The sequence below is a fragment of the Harmonia axyridis genome, chromosome 4 (genome assembly GCF_914767665.1).
Source record: "Harmonia axyridis chromosome 4, icHarAxyr1.1, whole genome shotgun sequence".
Lineage (NCBI taxonomy): Eukaryota > Metazoa > Arthropoda > Insecta > Coleoptera > Coccinellidae > Harmonia > Harmonia axyridis.
In genome coordinates, this window is record NC_059504.1 from 8569402 (window position 1) to 8596032 (window position 26631).

General features: G+C 38.0%; 1 protein-coding gene across 2 annotated transcripts in view; it reads left to right on the forward strand.

Annotated features, from left to right (window-relative positions):
- LOC123678567 (sperm-tail PG-rich repeat-containing protein 2-like) overlaps positions 1-26631 on the forward strand; it is a 52049-nt gene that overhangs the window by 17648 nt on the left and 7770 nt on the right. For both annotated transcript variants that reach the window (XM_045615668.1, XM_045615669.1), the window contains exons 7-8: positions 5066-5204; positions 5259-5371. In XM_045615668.1, coding sequence (XP_045471624.1) covers positions 5066-5204; positions 5259-5371 — 252 coding nt within the window. The remainder of the gene's footprint in view (positions 1-5065; positions 5205-5258; positions 5372-26631) is intronic.

Genomic DNA, 26631 nt, shown 5'->3' on the forward strand with positions numbered 1-26631 from the left:
TGGCGGTGAAAGAGAGAAGGTTTTCAGAGATACAGGATTGGAGGCATAACTTGATCAAGACTCGAGTCAAACGCAACAAGAATTGGCAGGATTATTGGGAGTGACGCAAGAAGCCATTTAAAAACGCCTGAAAGTCATGGAAATGATTCAGAAACAAGGAAATTGAATGCCGTACGAGTAGAAGCCGAGAGATGTAGAATGGCGTTTGCTAGCTTATGAACAGCTGCTAGCAAGGCAAAGACGGAAGGGATTTCTGCATCGCTTATGACTGGAGACGAAAAATGGGTTCATTACGCGTTCATTCTTCTTTGATAGCTTCAGGGATTGAAACAAAACCTTCGGTGACCACATATACAGGGTGTTTCCTAAACATGCGGCAAAAATTCAGGGGGTTGTTCCTTGGACTATTCTTAGAATATTTTGTCCTTTGATGATTTTTGAAAAACCTATTTGTTTCGAAGATATAGGGGAAACAAAATTTCAGATAATAACATTTTATTATGAAAAATTACATGAAAATACAACTCAACCTACAAAAACTGTTGAAAATGACCACCTCTAGCCTGCATACAAGCATCCAATCTTCTCCTCATTGACTGCCGAACCCTTTCAAAAACACCAGGATCATTTCTTATTAAGTTACACCCAGCAATGATCCGATTTCGCAAGTCTTCCACATTATCAATTTTTAGTCAAAAAACTGGCCGTTTTTAGTAATTGGAATGTTGTTAAACAAATTTAAAAATAAATTGTACCTACTTAGTAAACACAGTGCGGTACGCATTTTTATTTAAACTATTATTAATTTTAAAAATATGAAAAATGTTGTTCTCCCTGTATCTTCGAAACAAAGAGGTTTTTCAAAAATCATCCAAGGACAAAACATGCTTAAAATAGTCCAAGGAACAACCCCCTGAATTTTTGCCGCATGTTTAGGAAACACCCTGTATACTTATATACCTAAACATATGTGGTCTCCAAGGAATGAGCGAGCACTCCCCCCTATTAGCGCTCTTCTCACCTAGAAATGTCTAAAATCTTCGTCAAGGTTTATCCAACCCAATAACAAATCCAAATGAATGACACTAGGGGTGCCTGAATCATGTCAACAACGCTATTCGATAAAATACACGACATAGCAGTAATTCCCTCCGACCATTATCAATTTACCATCGCACCGACGGATTTTTACGTCGCTCTAAACGTATCAAAGATCAAAAGCACCCCGTCTCAGGTCGTATAACACCACCCCGGCTAAAACTGCATATTATATCCCGTTGCACAGTTGAACCGACCCCTCGTTACGTACGTCGTCACATCACATCACCTTCGGCTCGTTCGTCGTTTCCAGGGCGTATAATAAATAGCGAACGAGTTTTCCAACCCCCCGCATACCCCCTCCGTCGTTCGGCAACCACCACCACCACCACCCCTTGCGTCGGTCCATGCATGTGCAAACATCCAAGGGTGTCGCGATACGATAATTGAAATATATTGTTTAACTTTTGATCACGGAGTTTCGAATCTGGCGTGGGGTTCGGCGTGTACGTACGAATGATTAATTAGACGCGTGGAGATGGGGCTTAACGTCGATGGGAATTTTTGGACGTTAACCAGATAGATTAATTTGTGCATTAGTGTAGGTGGTGGAAATGTCGTGGATTATATATCTCGTGTTTCGATGAACCAGTTCATGAGTTCGAGGAAATTTTGAACCAGAAATTTAGAAAAATATCGTTAAAATTGAATTGTACAAATCGATCGTTGTATTTCCTAAAATATTGGTCACATACCTATCAAACATGAACGTTTTTTATAGATCTTGCTGTGGTCTAAAACATATCGAGGTTTCAAGTGCGTATTTTGCTTCAAGGGAATTTGGCAGCCTCGAGATTATTATCAAAATTTTTTTTGAAAATTTCAGTTTACAACCTATAATTTCTGAAATAATGTACTAATCGCCCAACTGCAAGTATTTTCGTGATCTACATAGTCGTATCAATCAATAAAATGGTTCAATAGTCCCATGAAGGAACTTTTATTTTTTTTCAATTTTCTAAGTATGGAAAATTTTACGAAATTTTTTCGACAAAAAATTTTTCAGGTGAGATCGAAATTCGGCTAATCAGAGATCGTTAATTCTGGCACCGCTCACCGATTTCGCGTAGACCTCACAGTTTTGAGTAAATTCGAACTCCAAATTTGGGAAAATATTGAATTTCGATCCAAAAATCGTTATATCTCCTAAATTATTCGTCACAGACCCCTCAAATAAAAACGTTTTTTGAACATCGGGTTCTGATCTGGAACTTAGTAAAGTTTCAGGGGTGTAGCTTACGTCCAGGAGAAGTTGCAGTCTCTGGAATTTCTTCCATTTTTTTTTTGGAAATTTCTGATTTTTACCTATAATTTCTGGAATAATGTACTAATCGCCGAACTGCAAGCATTTTAGTGATCTACATAGTTGAATCAATTAACAAAATGGTACAATTGTCTCATGAAGGAACTTTTAATTTTTTTCATATTTCTATGGAATATTTTAGGGTTAGGTATGGAAAATTTTACGAAAATTCTTCGACAAAAAATTTTTCAGGTGAGATCGAAATTCGGCTAATCAGGTATCGTCAATTCTGGCACCACTCACCGATTTTACGTAGACCTCACAGTTTTGAGGGAATTCGAATTCGAAATTTGGGAAAAAATTGAAGTTCCATCCAAAAATCGTTATATCTTCTAAATTATTCGTCACAGACCCCTCAAATACTAATGTTTTTTGAACATCAGGTTCTGATCTGAACCATTGTGAGGTTTCAAGGGCGTAGCTCACGTCCAGGAGAAGTTGCAGCCACAGGAATTGCATCCATTTTTTTTTTCGAAAAATTCAGATTTTCACCTATTATTTCTGAAATAATGTACTAATCGCCAAACTGCAAGCATTTCGTGATCTACATAGTCGAATCAATCAATACAGTGGTACAATAGTCCTATGGAGGAACTTTCGATTTTTTTCAATTTTCTAAGGGTCACAGGTATGGAAAATTTTATGGCCTATACGTATACATTTCAAACGACAATCTACGATTCGATCGAACGTTAAAACTTTTCCAAAAACCCGCCATTCATCAATCTTCCAGATGACTATCATAATCAATGGTCGGTAACTCGATAGAAGAAAGCTCGTTTCCAAGAAAACACGATTCTTCCCTCTGCATAATATAACATCTAAATTGAACGTGGCCGGATAATCAGTGTCGTACGTCGTAAACACAGTACGCACCCGTAAATCAGGCGATTAACTCGACGCTGCGACATTTCAATTAACGATATAATGTCCAGGCCGTAGCCATAGATAAATATAAATAATGTTCCATTAACAATCGGTTCGGACACGTGTATTTGGTGATTTTGTGGCTCTTGGTGCAATGAATCCCGATCTCTCTGAATCACGCCATCTATACGCCTACGAGGAGTATACGTTTCGAAATTACCTGTTTCGGGAAATGGGCGTAAGAATGAATATTGTTTCGCAGCATTTGGATTTGATGAGTTAGAGGGCCTTTTATCAAGCGGTGGACAGGATAAAAATGTATGAAAGCGAATTCGCATCTCGTTTACAGCTCTCGAGAAAATATGATTGACTTTCATGTATAGGGTGTTTTTTTTTCGAGGTATATAACTTTAAGTTGGTATTACTGTTCAAGATGGCAACCGATTTAACAGCTGTCAAGTGATTTATTCTCAGTTTGGTTTGGCAATTCATCATGAATGGACTCACGCCTGAACAACGCTTGCAAATAGTATAATTTGGCCCAAAATGAGATTGCCGTTGTTCCCGATTTTCATGAGCGAATTTTGTTTAGCGATGAAGCGCACTTCTGGCTGAATGGCTACGTCAACAAACAAAACTGCCGCATTTGGAGTGAAGCTAATTCTCAAGTGTATGTCTAAACACCGTTTAGTGCACTTTATGGGCTGGTGGAATCATTGGTCCGTACTTCTTCAAAAACGATGATGGCCAGAATGTTACAGTCAATGGTGATCGGTATAGAGCCATGATTACTAACTTTTTCATTCCTGAATTGAACAATCATGATGTCCAGGAGCTGTGGTTTCAACAAGACGGCGCAACATGTCACACAGCTCGTGCCACAATCGATCTATTCAAAGACACGCTTGGTGACCGCCTAATTTCACGTTTTGGACCTGTGAATTGGCCTCCAAGATCTTGTGATTTAACACCGCTAGACTACTTTCTGTGGAGCTATATAAAGTCATTGGTCTATGCGGATAAGCCACAAACCCTTGACCATTTGGAAGACAACATTCGTCGTGTTATTGCCCTTATACGGCCACAAATGTTGGAAAAAGTCATCGAAAATTGGACGTCCAGATTGGACTACATCCGAGCCAGCCGTGGCGGTCATATGCCAGAAATCATATTTAAAATGTAATACCACAAGATTATCTTGCGGATAAATGAAATTCATGTCAATCGAATAATCCATCGTTGTTTTATTGCAATTTAAAGTTCTATAGCTCTAAAAAAAACACCCTCTAGTTGAATTGTATTTTCATTTAACCTTGGTGAGTTTTTCATCTCTGATTAAAGATATCCTCTTTCGAAATGACCTCAGTCAATTACAGTGACTCGATAAAGACATTAGAAACACGTAGGCTCAAGCCCTAGCCATTCACCATTTTTAGGCTGAATTTGAATGTGAAGGCAGTATAGGATTTGGATTCAAGACATAATAAAAAAACCTATAAATTGTTATAGCATTTTCAACAGAATTTTCTTTCCAATCCTATGTACTCACATTTATTTCAAGTGTAAAAGGTAACCGTCGTATTTGAATTTGCCCCATACAGAACTATCCTTTTCTTGACCTGTCATTATTACTTCATTTTGATACATAATTGATACTCAACTTGAAGTAAGTCCTTTCCCGTTTTAATGATAGAATTCAACAAACTTCCACTGTGTAGGAGAATAGACATGCGAGGATATCGCTTAAAAAGTTCCATAATTGTTCAAGTTACTTATTCAAACCAATATTGGTTTCAGGCTCCCCCTGTAACGAAGTATGGTATATCAGAATGTTTCAACAAAAACAAGGACAAAACTACGCACAACAAGAAGAACCTACCCTTTTTGGAGAAAGCAGAAAGGAAAACTGTCATACTCCCTCATAAAGATAATCCTGGTAAGTTCAACAAAACTTTGAAATGAATTGTTTGTTTCTATGTCAATCTTTTAGGGCCAGCTGATTATATGAGCCAGAAAGTCATTGGAGTGGATGGTTTCTTCTTCGATCGTACGAAGAGATTTAAGGATGTAAAAGTAGCAGCTCCACCACCCGATCACTATTATGTGAGTTTTACTATAGTTTTGAACTTTATTAACAAAAAATCATCATTATTTGATGTTTTAGTGTTTTTTCTGAACATCCTACTGACATAGTATAATACATCATTTTGAAGGGAAAAAATAAAGAATTCAACGAAGTAATGATATACATGGTGTTCCATTAAAAAATATAGGTTTGTGTTGAATCTTCAAAACCATACCCCGAAAAAAAATATTGAGTACGCCACTGGATTCTACGCAGAATTCTGATTCAGACGTAGTTTTTACCTCAGCATTATTTCTAATATCTACGGAGATGAAGGAGGGGTCCGAAAAGTATCAATTTCCAAAATCGCCCTGTATCTCTTGAACGGAAACAGTTTTGCAAAATCTGATTAGACCAACTTGAGTTTCACGAAAAAGTAGGACAGGAACGTGCAAACCGAAAGGCTCTATCTTAAATAACAAGCGAGAAACCTGGCTGTCTCACCCAAAATGGGATGCACTGTACTGCATATAACTCCTGCAGATTTTTGGTCCTTCGAGCCGGATAGGACTATTGAATCCTCATAGTTCTGCCGCTAGAATTCCGACGCACCGAGCCACGGCCTAATCTATCGGAAGAGCATTCAATTCGCCATCGACTACTTGGATGCGTTGATTTATTCGTCCTCTCGATGTATCTGACATTCGGCTCTCTCTCGCTCTCTCCGGCCGTTGTTCCGCGAAGACGTGACTCACCAGGGCCGAGGGGAAGGCGACCAGCAAAGCGTGCATCCTCCTCGTAAAGATCACCGTGAACTTCTTGACGACGCGAAACGTCGCACGAATTGCAGCAATATCGATCTTCATTGAAAATCCTTCGCTTTAGGAGACATTTCGAGCTGTCGGGGGGAGAGGGGGAATGCCCCTCTTGTTTCGTTGAAAGCGAGAGGGGCGATTATTGCGTTCGGTTGTATTGAGAGAGGGGGGATTTGGGAGTTGATGACGCGAAATGTGACGATTTTTAGGATGGTCGTGAAAAATGTAACTTTGCATAATTTATACTATAATCATTTATTATTTTTATGATACACAACAACCAAATGGCGTATTCTGCATTTCTTAAATAACTTGAACAAAATATATTTCTATATTAGGTATTCATTTTTTCCTGCAATTGCCATGAAAAGAAGCATATTCTTCATAGCTTACTAAATTTCGAAAATATGTATTGGTATATCAGTTGTATTATTTAAATTTATGCATTTGTAGGAAGCAGTAGGTGTATTGTGCAACAAGTGGGGAATGTCCAACTTTTCTCACGAATGAGAAAGAAACTTTTCCTAACATTGCCATGAGAAGTAGCATATTCTCCATAGCTTACTCAATTTCAAAACTATGTATTGCTCATACTGTGAGGAATATTATTCCACACGGCACTGTGCCCACACCTCGTTTGGTAGACCAATGAAATTGGGATTTTGAGAAGTCTATTCTATGGAAACGCAAGAAATAGATAGGTACTGTCAATGAAGGGCATTTTGAATTGAATGCGGTACTTGTATTATTTGAATTTGTGCAGTTGTGGGAAACAGTATATTGGACAACAAGTGGGGAATGTCCAATATTTCTCTCGAGTGTGGAAGTTCGTGGCACGAGCCTGAAAGGTGAGTACCGCGAACACACGAGTGAAAAAAGGACTTTCTCCACATGTTGCACACTATACTTTTCCTGCAACTGCACAAGTAATGTACCTTATTCAATTCAAAATAGGCTTCGTTCACAGTATCTGTTTATTCATTGCGTTTCTATAGAAACGACTTCTCGAAAGCCCAATTTCATTGGTCTACCAAGCGAGGTGTGGGCAAAGTGCCGTGTGGAATAATATTTCTCACAGTATGAGCAATACATAGTTTTGAAATTGGGTAAGCTATGAATAATACGCTACTTTCCATAGCAGTTGTAGGAAAAGTATAGTGTGCAACATGTGGAGAAGGTCCTTTTCTCACTCGTGGGTTCGTGATACTCTCTTTTCAGGCTCGTGCCACGAACTTCCACACTCTAGAGAAATATTGGACTCTCCCCACTTTTTGCACAATATACTCGTGAGAAAAAGTTGGGCTTTCCCCTTCTTGTTGTACAATATACTAATTTCTCAGTTGTGTGTTTGCGGCACTCGCCTCTCATACTCGTGCTACAAAATTCCACACTCGTGAGAAAAGTTGGACTTTCCTCACTTGTTACACAATATACTAATTTCTCACTCCTGTGTTTGCGGCACTTGCCTTTCATGCTTGTGCTACAAAATTCCACACTCGTGAAAAAAGTTGGACATTCCTCACTTGTTGCACAATATACTAATTTCTCACTCGTGGCTTTCATGCTCGTGTCACAAAATTCCACGCTTCTGAGAAAAGTTGGACTTTCCCCACTTCTTGCACAGTATACCATTTCTCTCTCGTATGTTTGCGGCACTCGCTTTTCATGCTCGTGCTACAAAATTCCACACTCGTGAAAAAAGTTGGACTTTCTCCACTTGTTGCACAATATACTAATTATGGCAGTTGAGAATTGTAATGAAGAAGATGCTTTTTAAAGTATCAGGACGTTGCCAGGTTACAGGGACATCCTCGCATAAGATTCTCATTTTATTAATAGCTATAATAATTTTTCCTTCAAATCTTCAGATTAACCTTGGAAATAACGAATCCCGCGATATCAAAAATTAAGAAGAGAAACGTCAATTTATCTCCTGGAACGACTCCAACCGCTCATCATCGAAACTAATGAACCGGAAACGATCCGGCATGTTGAGTGGATAAGATGGACGTCCACGTTAAACTCTCAGACCCCGATAGCCATAAATTCACCGCCCGGAAAACTCCAGATACAGATTTATACAATTCGCACAGCAGATGAAATATGGCAACGTCGGTCGCAGCCGAAGATAAAAATCCCTCGAACGTTCGGCGGGGGGCCCACTAGGAGGGGAGCTCCGAATTTTCATCGCGACGGTCCCGTCAGATTTATCACGTGCCATTAACATAACCTCACTTTCGAAATATGCCCGAGTCGCGGTTTAAAGAACAATGCGATTGACGATTCCGCTGAAAGAGCAGTTGGCTGTGAGACCACAGAAAAAAAGGCGTATAATTCATAGATGGGCTGACAAATGCGAGGTCGATGCCGATTCACGGAGCGTGGGGTCGAGTGGACTTTTTTCGACCGTGGCCGAACCACAGAATGATTGAGTGGACCCAAATCGTAGGAATTAGGATTGATTTCTTCGGGGGGCTTTTTGCGGATGCGTAATTACGCCGAGAGGCATTTTGATGGACAGATCTATTCCTGTAGGTTTTTCTTGATTTCCTCAAGGTGTGTCCTGTTACGTCTGCTGTCTGTTGGGGTTGCATCGGGAGAATGAAAATGGATTATGCCTTCGTTTTAACGTAATCAAGTAGTTGAGTTTCAGTCACTGAATTAAAGGATTGGGGATTTAGGTGCAGAATGGAGCGGTATGATGGATCGATGAAATGTTTTGGATTGATGATAATGAATGGACAGAAGGGGAAATATCTAGTATACATATTGGATATTGTTTATGAATCTGATGTAGTCTCTTACCTATTGATTTTTGAGGAAAATATTTTTCTAAGTTGCTAATTATTTATATAGCTGATATCACCTCACAATATATTATTGATAAAATTTGTTAAACATATATTTCATCTTGAAATTTTTAAATGGGGAAAGTTCCGGTTTTTAATGAATGTAGTGGTCATCCTGCCAGTCAGGGGAGCTCTCTTATACCATAGAGTAATAAACATAGATGGAGGGGGTATACGCAATTTTTCATGTCCCCAACATGGATAGATTACGTTGTCGGATTGTGATATATTTTCAAATCCACAATTTTACCATATCATTTTGAATGTATATTATATTGACTGAAATATATTTATTGAGTGATTTCCCGATTTCCGATTAAATGTGCAAATTTCAATATTAGGAAACCGATATTTTTTTGATTGTCGAATTCATAATAAGCAGAATATTCATTATTTTCTGTATCTACCTGATGAAATTCAAGGTTTAGCAACTTTTCCTCGCCTAGTGTCATCGGTTGTTTCACGTCGTTTGGCGCGCTTGAAGTTTATTTTCTGAATTTCTGATATATTTTAGATATTCATTTCAATATATTTTGAGTTAATATGAAATGTTGATTCACTATGGGACATACGAAGTGCGTTCTTATTTCAAGTTATATTTCAAGCGAATTGAGTGAAATATCGTATCACTGATATGTTTTCATTTCCGCGCGCTTCATGTCAAATTTGTAAGTTCAAGTTGGGGACAAAATTTGCTTACTGAAAATATGCTCCCTCTATGTTTATTACTCTGTAGATAGTGAACCACCAGCATTAATATACAGTATTTTTCACCACCTATAACCATTTTTCAAAACATGCATTCATAAGATGCTCTTGAATTTTTTCAAGATATATTTTTGATTACTTTGCTGAATATGCACTTTCAATCTCAATAAAAGAATTAGCTATTTGGTGACCGGCGCCTTCACCATTTTGTAGAAGCATATAGTTTCCAATGATAAAAGATACCTATTTCGAACTTCTGAAAGACAAAACTGCCAAAAAGATCTGCTCACCAATATTATTTTTACATGTTGAAGATGTTCATTTTTCAATTGAGAAAGATAGTATAATTATACATTATTTGAACGTTGATTTTGGGAAAATATTATGTTTCTCTATGATACAGCTATGATGCTGAATTTTTTCAATGTGTCATGAAATTTCAGCAGAATTTTGTGAATAATGCTTGAAAAATCGAACTTCTTATAGAGTTTTTCAGTAATCATCCCTGAAACTATCGATATACATTCTTTGTCTATACTAGTTTCGTTATAAAACTTTCCGTTTGGCTGAAACACAGAAAAAACTATAATTCCTTTGCAGACTTCTACAAATTTTCAGCTCTATTGGAATTATAACAACCACACTCCTAGATTTTCGGCTAAGTTGACCGGACTGTATGGGGTGTATCATAAGTAATTGGAAATATTCCAATTATAGAATCTTGAGAATCTTCATATTGTGGGCTCAAGATTCCATAGATGAAATTCTCCCAATTACTTATCATACACCCTGTACAATTAGTCAAATTTCCATACCCAAACAAATCACAGCAACCTTCTCCAATCAGATAAGCGTAAAACGCTAAAATGCAAACTTAAAAAAAAAAATTCAAAAGATTTCGTCGAACTCCTCGACATCGAACCATCCGAAGTTTTCCAATAAACTCGCGCTCCTTTCAGTCCAACTATCCGAAGTGGGTGCAGCGCAACATAATTACCGACTTACTCGTTATACCCACTCCGTCCATGCATCCCAATTTGCGGGCTGATCCGTTCAAAATGCCCCCCTTCTATCGATCAACGGGACCTAGCAACAAGTCGAGCCCAATTTTTCGCAACGGCGGTTCCGTTAAAATTTCATAATTTGACGGCGGTTACGATCCGTGATCGCGGAGGTCTCAGCCATAGGCGCATTCACAGAGGTCTAAGGGGAAATCACAGGGTTGGTATCATTTGCATTTCTTGTTTCTTCCGCAACGACATGTAACGTAAGGATAGTTGCTTTTGAAGAGGGAGGAAGTTTATGAGTTTTCATCGTTCGATACGAGGAATCCCCGTGTTTTGATGCGAGAAAAGATGGAAGAAGATTGGCGAAATTATTCATTATTTCTCTACAGGGTGTACCACCGAAATTACAGAAATCCCTTCTGTCTTTGCCTTGCAAGCAGCTGTTCACAAGCAAACAAACGCCGTTCAACATCTCTCGGCTTCAACTCGTACGGCACCCAACTTCCTTGATTCTGGATTATTCCTATGATTATCAGGAGTTTTGCAATGGCTTGTTGGGTCACTTCCAATGATCCTGCCCATTCTTGTTGCGTTTGACACGAGTCCTAATAAAATAATGCATCCAATAGAGATTTAGCGTCATATAATAAAATCAAATGATTTTAGGTTTTCCACATTAAAGGCCTTTTTTAAAATACTGAAATAGCATTTTCATCATCTTATTTCTCGAATTCAATTTGATAGAATTGATTTAAATTTTGTTAATTCTTATCGACTAGCACGTGACTGCGAACGCCAATCAGGTCAATTTGACGTCATAGCACTGAAACGTTTAGAACATAGACGAACTAATCTTATCTAAAACTAGTTTATCTATGGTTTAGAACGTCAGATGATATAATCAAACCGACTTGACTGTCAATATCAGCTGATATTAGTTCAGTTTGACAGACCGTTAGCACGTGGTGATCATAGATAAACTAGTTAGTTTGTCTATAATGTTGACTCTTTTATGCAGTGACGTCACCATAATACCGTGACAGAATGAAGCGTTTCAGCGGGAATTTTGAAAATCTTTTTTTATTTACGTATTTTTTATTGGTACTTTCTATATTTTTCCATGAAGATATTTTTCGTGTTTATATAGGGTTTATCTAAAATTGAAAGCAATTTAAAAATATACGCAACATCCCTATTCTGTTCTTCGTAAACCTTCTCTCTTCCACCGCCATGCTCGTCTTTGGGTCAAAATCACTCTTCTTGAAGCGTTGAACCCTGTCTCGGCACGTTCTTTCACTAATAGCAGCCTCATCATAGGTATTTGGGAGCATTAGATCAGCCTCAGCCGCAGATTTCTCCATATTGAAGGAAAAAATTAAAACCTCCCGAAAATTACGAGAATTTGGCTCGTAAACTGACATATTTGATCGAGAATAACTTTATGATGCAGGCACAATTCGACTAATATTTCGATGGCGTTATGTTTACAAATACCTAAGCTTATTGTATGACATCTACGATTCATTTATTTCGACTACCATTTACCGCTACAGCCATCTATTGCAAAACGGCGGAACCAAAGTTGTACACCTAATATTTCGAGCAATGAAAGTGAACAAATCGACACATACTATTTTGATGGACAATCAAATAGCAAACTGGAGTTTGTTGAAAAGGACTGGTAAGATGATGAATTACCTGCTCTCAAACACATTCCTGGAAACTTGTAAAACCCTTGTATATTAGTAATATTCTGGAAAATTTCAAATGACCTCTGATTTACTATATTAATATATGTATGTACTCATCGAAGGAATAACCAAGGCTATGAGTGATAGGAATCTAAGAGAGGACCAATGGAACGATAGGAACGAGTGGAAGTTAGGCATCGGACAACGTCGCCGGACGTTTTAAAACCGATTATATATATATGTACTCATCGAAACCTTTAACCGTTTATCAGATACCGCTTTAAAACCGCTGCACGATCAGCCTGTACAGTCAAATTGAAATCTGTTCGTGCTATCTTCTAAGGTTGCCCAATAATTGACACCCGAGCATAAAAAAAAAAACGAAGGAAGCCAAAGGAAAGAATAAGATTACCCGCAAGGCAACGTCCTCACGGCAGCGTAGCGAGAAACGTTCCTAGAGATTCACAGGCAAGATTGTAATATATTCCATAAGAGTGTGTGATTTATCACGCACGTCTATCATTTTCCGGGCTAATTCCACCTGGATTTTCCCAGAGAGAAAGAGAGAGAGAGAGCGGCCTCGGAGCGTGGTTAATATTCAGCGAATACGTCAAGAGGGTTTTCCTCGAGTGTTATTCGGAGGTTGGATGAATTACCATCAATGGGAGTTTTAATTGATGGGAAGTGCAACTCTTTGTTGCGTTTTGGGAATTATCAAATTTTCTTACATTGTTTTTGATTAGGAAATTATAGGTATTATGCAGGGTGTTCCTAAATTGGAGGTACAAATGAACATGACAGATTCTTCGGATCATTTTAAGAGAAAAAAGTCCCATAAAGAAGGTCCCGCAATCGCTCTGTTTTCGAGATAAAGGGTGTCAAAATTAAATCTTAATCAAGTTTTTTTTTCTCATAGTATTAGGTGTACAACTTTGGTTCCGCCGTTTGGTAATAGATGACTGTAGCGGTAGTCGGAATAGATAGATCGTAGATTTCATACAATAACTTTAGGTATTTGTTAACATAACGTCATCGAAATATTAGTCGATTTGTGTCTGCATCATATGGTTATTTTCGATTGAACATGTCAGCTTACGAGCCAAATTCTAGTGATTTGCGGGAGGTTGAATAATTTTATGCTTTATAATGGAGAAATCTGTGGCTGAGGCTCATCGAATGCTCTCTAATATCTAAGATGAGGCCGCTATTAGCGGAAGAACGTGCCGAGAGTGGTTTCAACGCTTCCAGAACGGTGATTTTGACGTCGAAGACCGGTGGAACAGAGAAGGTTTTCGAAGATGAAGAATTGGGTGGATATAAACATATTGATACACAAGGCCGTAGCAAGGGGGGTCCGATGGGGCAATTTCAAGTTTCATGGAAACTTGAAACAATGTTGGTTATTTCTTTGTCGTTGAGAGCAGCTGAGCTTTATTTTCTTCTGTCGGGAATGGCTATCGACTCGCCCTCTATTTAAAATATGTCAAGTATGTCAGGTGTCGTGTAAGCAATTTTCGTTGATAGTAGGATCTGATGTAGAAATTCAAGCAGAATAACTAAAAGAACCTTTATATTTCATTGACAATAGATCCGACCAAGTTGAAATCCTGCGAGTAGCTTAAGAATAACTATATCAAGCCACTTGCAAAATTGCGTGTTGATAGTGGTCTCAGAATCATAATAATATATTCAAGAACCTATATCTAAAAAAAATTAATAAAGCACTGATGTGAATGCAACTGTTTTTGAGCATACTCGGAGACTACATATACTAGGTGGTCCAACGAAAACCTAACATCTCGATTTTCCGAATACCACTCGAGCATAAACAACATATTTCGATTATACGAACCTCTTCACTCGACGTAGTTCGCGAAACACCACCCGAGCTCCGCTCTCGTGATGTTTCGCGAACTACGTCTCGTGAATCGGTGTATAATCGAATATTCTTTATGCTCTTGTAATATTATAACTGAAAATGAATAAGGCAATCTGGAATTTACCTCGAGAATATTATTCGATCCGACACATTTCAAAGGTAATAAGTAGTAAGTACTCTGCCACTATTTTACCTGTCATTTCGTTATCGATGGAAATTTTGAAGCGAAATTTCAGGTTCAGATAATACTCGATAAAATCTTCAAAATGAGGTATCGCATTACCCTTCATCCCTATTCAAAATCAAGGGGTTGTGCTTACCCCCGTTAGGGGGTTGCAGTTACGGGGATGTGAAGAGCGGAAAAGTTGTTTCCCATCGAATGAGAAAATGACGGATTCGAGCGATTTTGCACATTTTCATTTTAAATTCGGACAATCGAGGTGTTAATTTTTCGTTAGACCACACTGTATACTTTACACAGTTCTTTAATCTCCAAATGGAATTCCTCATTTTTTCTGAATTTTTTCGAGTCATCGGGTGTTTCCATAAAAATTCTAGTGACAGTGAGACAGCGCCAGAAAAAATCTCAAAACAAGAGCTTCGCCGTTCTTATCTCGCCATCTTTCCGGTTTATCTTGTTTCATCTCGATAATTCTAACAGAAATATTTCCGTGGTCCCCTTGTAATCCACAACTCTGTGGGCGTATGACGAACCGCTCAATTTGAACAGAACAACTTCGCCGAACAAGCAATCGCCAATTCGATTTTATGAAGGCAGTGGAACCTCTGAATACTCGCCCGTTTCGCAATGATGGAGTTCTGAGCGGCAAACTAGTTAACGTGTTAACAATGTACCCTCAATAAAGTCATATCAATTAAAGCTATGGAGTCATAAACTCCACGCCTGCGGATTTAATGCGGCGTTGTCGGATCGGAGAGTTGGCGGAGTTGCATTTCTGCATGAAACTTGCAATTATCATTTTAAACGGGGTGTATTTGAATACTTGTGAAAATATTTAAGGCGTCAAATTATTGAGCCCCCCCTGCTTGCATAGTTGCAGTTCCATTAAGCAGACATTTTATACGGGCTAGTAGGCATTCAGAAAATATTTGGTTGTGTTTCTCAATGATTGCAAGGCGTTGAAAAAGCCACCCATCAACCTTGTTTCCCAAGAAACTTGTTCCCAAGTTCATTTCATTCAATAGAAAAATTAACATTGAGTAAATTAATCCATCCTCAATACACAAGGTATCTTGTAATTTCTTGCTGAATTTCACAGTTTTCGAGAGAAAAAATAATTATTTCTCCGATTGACAGCAAATATTGATTTTACAAACACATACGATATTTTTTTATTCATGTGTGTGAGTATTACTTTTCCTACCTAGGCAGCAAAATGCCTATTCTTAATAGAAATAAATAATTCAACATTTTTTGACAATCGATATTTTTTGCAACCTCCCTTATTTCTGGAGGAGTAAGTACTTCTAAATCGCTATCACTGTCCATAATATAAATATATCCGATATTTTTCCAAAAAACTGTCAGATAAATATAAAATAAATATCCAAAAAGTCGATTATCTGTTAGTAATTCATTCATGAAGAAAAATAAAATTTAATAAGTTATCAAATAGTTTATTCTAAAACAAGTTGCAGAATGGGCTCCTATTCCAACACGAATGAGAAATTCGAATGCAGAACTGTTGGAGTTGCCTTCTGCAACGAGTATTAGAAGATATTTTGTCTATTCCAGTCAAGTTTTGTCAAATGTTGTCGAAATTCAATGAAAAATTCTAATTATACATCCTAGTGACTTATGTATTGTATCTTGGCAGTTGGTGTGAGATGACAGATTACGGAATTTGAATTTGAATCGTACGTTTCGAATTTTTTAATAATTTAAAATTTCGCATTGAATTCATGAATTATGTCTGACGAAATCAATTTAACATCACCAGATTTAAGAGAAATTGCGAATAATGCTGCCATTTCACTATATCCAAATTATAATTATACATTATATTGACAATTATTGACGTTTGTTGAAATTTGATAGGATTGGAAGGCAGTAGAGACAACCAAAAATCGAAAAATATAACTGAAAACGATGCTGTAATGAGTTCATTACAGCACTGTTTTTGAAACTGCAATGAACTCATTACTATACTGAAATAGATAAATATATTTATCATAGACATATACATTTCCATAACAACCAACCATTCCAACAATTGCGATTTCTATCGAATTTCGTTTCAATTTATCACTACGGAAAATAAAAAGATTGTGGGAATTGCAATAATTTGCAAATACAATATCCAACATGTGTCAGCATATTACAGCATATTCAATGATTTTTTGTTAAAATTGATGTAGGTAAGAAGTTACATGGTTGTTAAAAGTCTAATAAATGTCAATGCCAATGAATAGAACAATATATTTGAGGGTAACGCCAAATGCCCAAATAGCCTATTCCGACATTCATTTCGTCATCACACATCGCTCTTCCCGTTTACTCATTGCTCGGCTTATGGTCGTTCTACGAAAAACGCCAGTAGTAAAATTGATTCGGTCAATCCTGAAGGCATGGCATGTCCGTTTATGCCCCCCCCCCCGTTAAAATTTAGGGCCGTACCTCTGGCGATCGGGTCTACGTAACGCCATCATTTCCTATACCCTTTCTTTACGTGTCTTGCGTGTATACGGACGTTGAAGCGACCGGCCGAGATGCGTCATTAGATTTTAAGTGAATTCATCATTCTAAGAGCTTTTGTTTATTATGCGTGCTCTGCGGTGAACGCTCAGGAGGTGGGTGGACGTCACTCGCAGAACGAATTTGGTGTTTTGCGGTTTGTTGGATGAGCAATGCTTGGATATATATCGGACGTACATGCGATTCGCTTCCGCTTGAGGATGTATATTGTTGGATGATTGGAATTTTGGTGTTTGCGAGGAGTTTATTGTTTATTGAAATGGAATGATTTGGATTCTAAACAATGGCCTAGTTTTTCGTCTATATCTATTTCATTGGAAGTGAAAGTTTGGTTTTACTTTCTGCCGCTCCATATATCCTGAAATAACATTTTGTATTTAGTATCTGATGACTTATAATGCAGGGGAAAATAGAGAGTAAATGAAGTGTAGGAAGAAGACGAATCTCAGCGGAAAAATCTGAAAAAATGGTTGCAATTCAAAATAACTATTTAAAGGAACTGCGTAAAAAGTTAAGATACCTATGATGATTACCGACCTCCGCCGGGGAGATGGAACTTGAAGAAGATGTTTTAAAATTGATACTTTTCCGGACGACAATGTGAATTGTCGACCGAGGAACTAAGTCAAAGCAAACAAAGGTTGGTGTTCGGGAATATGTTTTTACTACGAGGTGCAGATTTATTCTTTTTTTCCGAAATCACAATCAACATTATCAGAAATTAAGGATTCTTCAAAATGAATAACTATTTTTTAGACCGAAAACAACTGCAGTCTCTTGCGGAAGTTTCACTTTCTACACTTGTTAGGAAAATAACTATTTCAAGGTGCTAAGGAAAATTTGAGACAAATTTTTCCAACTAAAAATTCTCAGCCAAGAGCGAAATTTGGCAATTTGGGGATCGTTTATCCTAACACCGCTCACCGATTGTTCGTAGACCTCGCTGTTCATGAAAATTTTGAACCCGAAATTTAGAATAATACCGTAAAAATTGAATTTCTACACTTTAATCGTTATAGCTCCTGAAATATTGGTCATAACCTCCTCAAACACAGACGTTTTTTATAGATCGAGCTGTGGTCTAAAACATATTTAGGTTTTGATCATTATTTTATATCTTGCTTCTAGGCGAGTTGGCAGCCTTGAGAATATTATCAAAATTTTTTTGAAAATTTCAGTTTACAACCTATAATTTCTGAAATAATGGACTAATCACTGAACTGCAAGAAATTCCGTAATCTACGTTATGGAAACAATTGATAGAATAGTATGAAACACCCAGGTGGGAAAATAACTATAATCCATTTCTTGCATTAATAACTGTGGAAAGTAGCAAATAACTAAAATAAAATCACACGAATAACGGTTTCCATAAACACGAAAAATTACCGATTATAAAAACTTTCTGTCTGGCGTTGGCGTCTGGTAATGTAACAGAGAGAGTGGTCGACAACAAAAAAAAAGTACATACCGATAAATCGACGTGATCAAGTGGTCAATGATCGGATGACGACCGATGAAAATAAATGAAGAATTGATTCGTGTTTTTCACGGTATCCGACCGCATTTGCATCGCTACGATCCGAATAACAACCGTTGGTACATGTTCGCTTATTTTTCGTTTACAAGCGTTATCATCATCGATGTAGAAAGCGTTATGGAGGATTTGAGTAGACTCGTGTTGTCTCGTCATCCCCATTTAGGGATTTATCGAATTATTCAAGGGAGGGGAATTTAGCATATGTGAAATTCATGCTTGCTAGTTGTGTGAGTGCATTAAGAAACACCAACTAATATTTCGGTTTATGTTTTTTTTCAATGTCACTGGTTCTCAAGTCAGCTGATTCTCTTATTCTGATTCTCATATTAAATGTAAAAAAATTCATGACTTAGAATGAAGTTACTACATATAGGTAAGATGAAGATTCAAGAATTCTCAATTCGATTCACATGAGAATGAATCTTGTTTTACACCGTTTCAGCTTTCTGATCTCATTCTTTTAAAATTATCAGTTACAATTTACAATTCCAAAACTTATACCTATTTGTATGAGTGATGATAATGCTTTAAATCTCAATGAAGTGTGTAGTATCGTTCACAGTTCATACAATTTCTGTCAAAGTGGACCTCACTGCTACCATGTATATTTTCTCGAACCCAGCGCATACGCCAATTTGTAACTGCTATATTCTTCACACATCATTGAATACTTTTGGAACTCTTCGTTAACAGGTGATGTGGGTTTCCAAGATATTCTATTCTTATATCTGTAGTATGGTATATTCTCTTGAAGAAACAAATTCCAGTTATCCAGATCCGTAAACACTGCTTTAACAAACGAAAATACGCCTGGGTTTCAGGAACTGAATGGTGCAAATGAATTATATTTTGAAAGTACCTGCAATTGATAATTTGAAAAGATTATTTGAGGAAATTGTTGACTTTTTCTTTGATGCACAACTTCCCTCTCAACTTGAGATCCGTGCAAAGTTTCAAAACCATTATCAGAAATATAGAATATTCAAGAAGAATATTGGAAGAGAAATACCCAATATTTCCGTGACTACAAATCTCATGAGGTTGATATATTCCTTGAATTTTATATCTGGCTTGAGATATTGGAGGTTAAGTGATGCTACATTTGTTGTTGTTCCAAAAATTGATGAAAACGAGTTACGTGTTTCGATAAAACAATGATTTTCCATGAAAAAAATACTGTGCAATTACTTGATATAAGTGTTATTTAGACTGTGCTCCAACTACAACATTGGTTGAAAGGAGGTATGCTGACAGTGAATTTTGGCTCTAATGAAGAAATTATTGGCAAGGTTGAAGGGCTCTGTTCCATTAAAAACAACAGTTAAGCTTTTTCCTTATATGGAGGGATACATTTTGCTATCTTCAGCATATTGGAATAAACACCAGATCGTATGCTCATATCACAAACGTAGAGAAGAATTATACTGATGATCATTATATTGCTTATGCTCTTTGTTATTCCTCTTTGAAGTAGAGGATATATTTCCGACCCTAGCTCACGGCTACTCTACTAGATGTAACATTTGTAAGAATTTGATCATGCCTCTTCATCATAAGAACATAAATCAACGATTTCTCTTTTTCCTGCTACCGAAAATGTACAATTTGCTACCCACCGAACTGAGAGACTTTATGAAAGATAGAAAAGTTTACAAAAGGAGACTAAAAACATTCATTCTTGACAACCCATCATTTTTTAAGAAATTATTTCGACATTGAATAATTGAGTTTCGGGATATTTTTTCCTCCAATTCAGTGGCTCCGCGTATCCTGTACTCAAGGGTTCCTTGTATTGTTCATTTCTCTAATTGTTCATGATCTAATTGTTCAGAATGTTGAATACCTAAATTTTTGTTTCGGGAGTCTCAGCACACAAACATTGTTTAGACCAAGTTCCCGAAAACTGTAATTTTGTGATTGAAATTGACGATGAATAAATTATTGTATTGTATTGTATTTATCAGCACCACAAATAAGTTGTTCATCACACTCGATTAACCTATTGGTTAACGCCTATCTCGCCGATTCTACAATTCTCAATTTACTTCCTATTGTATAATCTTCGGATTTGGACTATATTCCGACCGGAAGGAAATAACAAATAACTGTGCAAAATTTGCAATCATTCTATCACAACGATACCCTCTCAATCAAAATCAATCACCACATCCAATCCCTCTCTCTATCCGGATAGATCTCCATCGGAATGGGGTCGACGTCCTCGTCAACCCCCCGCACTCCTACCACTGATAATAGACAATGGCGAACGTGAAGAACGAAAACAAGCCGCACACTGCTTCTACGCTGAACAATTTCCATTTCGTGGCTGGGCGGTTAACCGCGTTAACAGGCAAAGTCAACACCCAACTTCAATATGCACTTCAACCCTTCACACACCGAGGCACTCGAGGAAGTAAATGTCTGTTATCATTAGATAGACTTGCGGTTCTTACGTGAGGAAGTGGGAAAATATTTTGCGAAATTTAGTCTCTCGACGGGCGCACTTCACTTGGGCCTATCTAGTTCGACGGGGCTTGAGGAGATTGGACCGGAGCTCGATCTTGGTCCTATATACGCTCTTCAGGAATAGCGTATTTTATGTGTGTGTGTGAGGTGAATTTTCGCCTGAAGTTGGATAGTATGTGAATAATCGTTTAAAGTTTGTGTGTTGATAAATGAAATTAATTTTATTGCATTCAGACAATTTTTCAATTGTAAAAAAAGTACCTCCTCGAGGTCAAAGACTGGAGCATCGGACTAGTAATTCGGAGGTTGCGGGTTCGAGTCCCGTTCGAGGAGGTACTTTTTCCAGAATCGAAAAATTGTCTGAATGCCATAAAATTAATTTCATTTGTTGGATAGTATGTGTCAAAAAAATTAGAGGAACCCTGACCTGTAGTCAAGGTTGATCTGTATGTTCACGAATCCTCATACAAGCCTTCACTTCTATACTTTAATGAAATTTTGATGTGAATATCCTGTACGGGTTGTGAAAATTGTGAAATTCAAGCTGTTCAATAGTCATTCATAATAAAGTGCAGAAGGTATATATATTCTTCCACTAGTTTTCGAATAGAGGAGTATCAGAATGTTCCTTAAGTACAAGTATTAAGGCTTGTATATCCTTATACATTATTTTCTCTAATTCACTGAATTTGTATTGAAATTAATGAAATATTTCCATAATTATCGTTCAAGGATATTTGAAGTGAAGAAAGTTGGTTGTTACTAAATGAAAAAAAAAGCTGAATTGATACATAACATAACAGAAAAATCCGTGATAGGAGAGTTCCGAGTACCATCATATAATAATGATATATAACCAAGAAATCTTTGTGATACTGGAATATTTCCGCACGATTTGGTACTTCAAAATATGGCAGAAAAAATGAACAGATATGCCATAGAATTAGAGAGAATATAATTCTCATTGATTCACAATTTTGACCACAATATTTAGCGTTCTACTAATCCGATGTTGTTGAAATTTGATACCAGTAGTCGGGTTGAGACATGAATAGGAATTTCAACTTTTCAAAATATACGGTGCTGGTTGCACACCCTTTCAGAGACCAAAATGCCATTCTCCGCAGAGCTGTTTTTAAGCGCTTCACCAATTGGCAGAATTCTTTTATTCAAATCTCTTTGAATTTTTCTCCATATCTTTCATAACCACGAAGTGGTGCTTTTCTTACCAATGTAGACCAACAAAAACTGCAAACTGAAAAAGGCCAAACAAAAAGTCACACTTGAAATCAGATTCTCCCTCCCCCGTTGTACCGAAACAAAGAAATCCGACTCGAAGGACCAAAAAAGGCAGCATAGCATAGCACCTACCCACTCACCTGGCGCACAGATAGTTCTCTCTGATTTCCCGTAACGGCTCGGCTGCTTACTTATTTAAACATCCAATTCGACTGCACCACGTGCCATCCAACACCCTCCTCTTCCCCTTCCACCCTTCCAACCCGACTGCAAGCTTTTCTCTTCCGTACACTCATCAAGTTTTCACGACGACCTGATGGAAAAGTGTCAGAGGAGATGGTGTATCTTTATGGGGCGGGAAAAACGGAAGGAAATTCAACGCAACCGGCTTTCCCGGGGAGCGTGATGCGTTTCGCCAGGTGTTGCGGCCCGGCGTTGCCGGGTTATCTTTTAGGGGGGGTATTTTCCGTGGCCAGGGGGCGAAGCTAATCGTAGTTAGCCCTTTCTTCCGTGTTTGGAAGGTGGAGCATGCTAGCCTGTTATTTTGGGAGAGCGGAGGTGGTTTTTCCGATTCGGGAAAATTAGAGGTGAATTCGTTGGAGGTATATTGGAAAAAAAGTGTGTAATCCTACGGTTCTGGGTCAGGCGATGGGAATTAGCGGACTACCCCTTGTTCCGGTTTTGGTGGGAATTGCGGGTTTGATGTATTTCGGAGTTTTCACCTTGATTCGGATAAGGGATTCGTATCGGTATGAAGCTAAGTGATAAATTAGATTTGGGCTTCGATACTATGGGATCTAGGAGGTTTTTCAGGGGGGAAAGAGGTAATCACTGTTGGATCTCAGGGGGGCCTTCTGATTAGAAGATCAAAAATGAAAATCATATCTGAAAGATATGTCTGTGACGTTCATCGAAAATATGTCCGATACACTTGATGAATTTTAACGTTAATAATTCGTAGATAAGCAAATTGGCCGCCAACTTTGCAGAAATTGCAAGCTGATAATTGCTGCTCCTGGCATTTTGGAGGAGATTTCCCTCAGAATACCACACCTCAGATAAAAATGCGGTTAGGTTCATTCATACCTTGTAATTTGGTCATGTTTGGCTTCTAGTATAATAGTAAATAAATAAATTAAGATGAAGTTGAAGTAGCCACACTTTAATCTACAGAATCTTTTATTGTTTCCATTGCTCAATCTGGATGCAGAAAACCTTCACGTACACATTTTAGAATGTAAGGGGTTCAAGTACTGCTACAAACATAAGTATACCTGAAGTATTTCCCAAAGATCACTTCTAAATTCAGAATCCAGGACTAAAACAATTTAAAGAACCATTGTCATCCTCTAATATCACTTTATCATATACCTCGTTGTATTGGGGCCGTTTGCCTCTCAATGCTCGGCTCAAATGCATTAATTATGTTCGATAACGATCGCCTGTGATTGTTTCAGTCAGTTTTAACAACTCATAATACACAACGCCAAGCTGGTCCCACCAAATACTGAGCATGTCCTTGGAACCGTGCATATTCGGTTTGGTCGTTGACGTGGAAGCATAACGGGATAATCCCCATGATTTTCTGCGCTTTGTATTATCGTAATGAACCCATTTTTCGTCTTCAGTCACAATACGATGCAGAAATCCCTTCCGTCTTTGTCTTGCAAGCAGCTGTTCACAAGCAAACAAACGCCGTTCAACATCTCTCGGCTTCAACCCAATTTTCTTGTTGCTGAATCATTACCATGACTTTCAAGCTTTTTGGAATAGCTTGTTGCGTCATTCCCAATGATTCTGCCAATTCTCGTTGCGTTTGATACGAGTCTTGATCAAGTAATGCCTCCAATTCTGCATCTTCGAAAACCTTTCCTCTTCCATCCCCATGCTGGTCTTCGACGTCAAAATTGCCGTTCTTGAAACGTTGAAACCACTCTCGGCACTAATAGCGGCCTCCTCATATGTATCTGAGAGCGTTCGATAAGCCTCAGTCACAGGTTTCTTCATATTAAAGCAGAAAATTTAAACCTTCTTCGAATGACGAGAATTTGGCTTGTGAACTGACATGTTTAATCGAGAATAACTAAATGATGCAGACACAAATCGACTTATATTTCGATAGCGTTATGTTCACAAATACCTAAGCACTATTGTATGACATCTAAAATCTATTTATTGCAACTACCACTCAGAGCTACAGCCATCTATTGCTAAACGGCGGAAGCAAAGTTGTACACCTAATACAAGAGAAAAAATATTAGTGAATAAAATTAATTTAAATTGAAAAGGGTGCATCAATTAGTAACTATTTTCGATTGCAGTGTTTGCTCAACAATAATTTCAGGATATTCTGAGGCCAAAATTTGACATCAAAATAAAAAGTGCCTACTTGAAAAATTATAGGATCTCAATATTTGAAATGAAGAGTTTGTTATTTCGGTTCCATCTACGGCAAAACAAACCTTTCACGAACAGATCCCGCTATACTAAACCCGAAAAAAAATCCAGAAACTCTAAAAGACCAATTCCAAGGTCCCCCAGTCTAGGATATCCCAGCAACATCCGACGCTCAATTCGAATAAACTGTTATGTCCGCATTCACTACGTAGATGATGAGGGAAAATCGCCTCGTAAAAGTCGGCGAAACGGGGAAAAACACCCCCTTCTCCGGTCCCGCGAAAATCGTGAGTCATACGACCTCTAGCGGAAACGACGGAGGCGGGCTAGATTTGATTTTTATTGTTTCGGCCGTTCTGGCCGCGTCATTTCCCGTCGTCCCCCCCCCACTTGTGACGGTCGCGATGTTGAAAAATGGTAGCGGCACGCGCGCTAATTGCCGTACCGAAAATACATCTATCATGTGCAGGTCCGGTCTGGTCGGCGGTTTGGCGATTGACGAAGGCATCCGGCACAAGGGGGCCTCCATCAGCCAAACGAAACTAAAGTAGAAAAATTTTTGAAAAATCTGTTATTTTCAATTATTAATATTATTTCATTATATACACACATCGTCAAAAGTCTTGCCCTTTCAAGTCGGATACCCCCCTTATTATCGTTGAACTAACAATGACTGGTGCCATCTACGTAGAAAACATAATTGAACCAATAATTGTTCTGCGCAACGAATTCTGGAAAAATTTGATTTATCAGGATGATAACGCCTCACCGCACACGAAGGGTTCAAAACTTTCTTCGAAAGAACAATATCCAGAAAATGAACAGGCCAGCGAACTCACCAGACATGAATCCAATTGAGCACGTATGAGATTGCTTAGGGAGAGCAATATCCAATCGCCAAAACCCTTCTTCAACTTTTCAGGAATTGAGTTTAGCTCTTCAGGAAGAATGGAACGATATGCCTGAAAATTTTTGGAATGACTTGTTTCTTGGAATGCCAAGCCTATTGGGCAGTTGATTGAGAGAAAAGGTGGTAGTAAGACTATTGAATTTGGATTCAATTGTGGATTAACTATAATCATTCAAAAATAAATAATAGATAAATTTATATTTTTCCTATTTTGTCTCTTCCTGCATAAAGCAAAGAGTACCAAACAAAGATTCTCTATCAAATATATTGTACTTAGAATTATTCATCTCATTTCCAGAATATAGATTGTTTATTTCCTGAAAAACCTAAGGACGCCAAGACTTTTGAAGTTGTGGGAATATAAGATGAGATAATCAATAACGTGGCCAGGAGTACTGCAGAACTAAGTGAAAACTGATTCTTCTTTATGTGACTTGTCAGTTTGATCCGACGTGGGCGATCACCATCGAGAAGAAGTCTCAATCCTAGTAATAACCACTCCCAATTACCTAGCACTACATAACTAATCATGTTCTTTTAAGTAAAGATTCGATAATGAAAATAAATCTTAATTTGCTGCTGATTCGAAGGCAAAATCTTCCGCAATTTATTCAAACCACATTAAATAAAATTTAAAACTATTTGAAACCATGTTAGATGTCGTTAGAAGACCTAATTTTGTTCGTCTTATTTCCTGAAGTGGAGCCTCAAATCAGCCTCTAGCCGAAGGCCACCAGTGAAGCCAGACCGGGCCTGATCATGGGAAAACGGAGAGACGCTGAGATCGGCGGTATCCGAGTTTTCCGGTCGCGGAAAATTCAGGGGAAAAATCAGAGTTATCGTGAGGTCGTACATTCATACGAGTTATTTGTGTCGGTTTTCCGTTTATCATCGGACCCTTTGTTTCCTGTTTACGCCGTCATTATTTCTGCTGAGAGTTCGATTCTTCGCGATAATAGGTAACTGTCGATCGGTTGGAGGGGGGGGGGCTGTTATTAATTGTGGCCCGAAGAAGTTTGGGATGATTTATTCGCTATCATGAACTGGGGCGTGGAGGAAAACAAAGACGATCGAAAAAGAA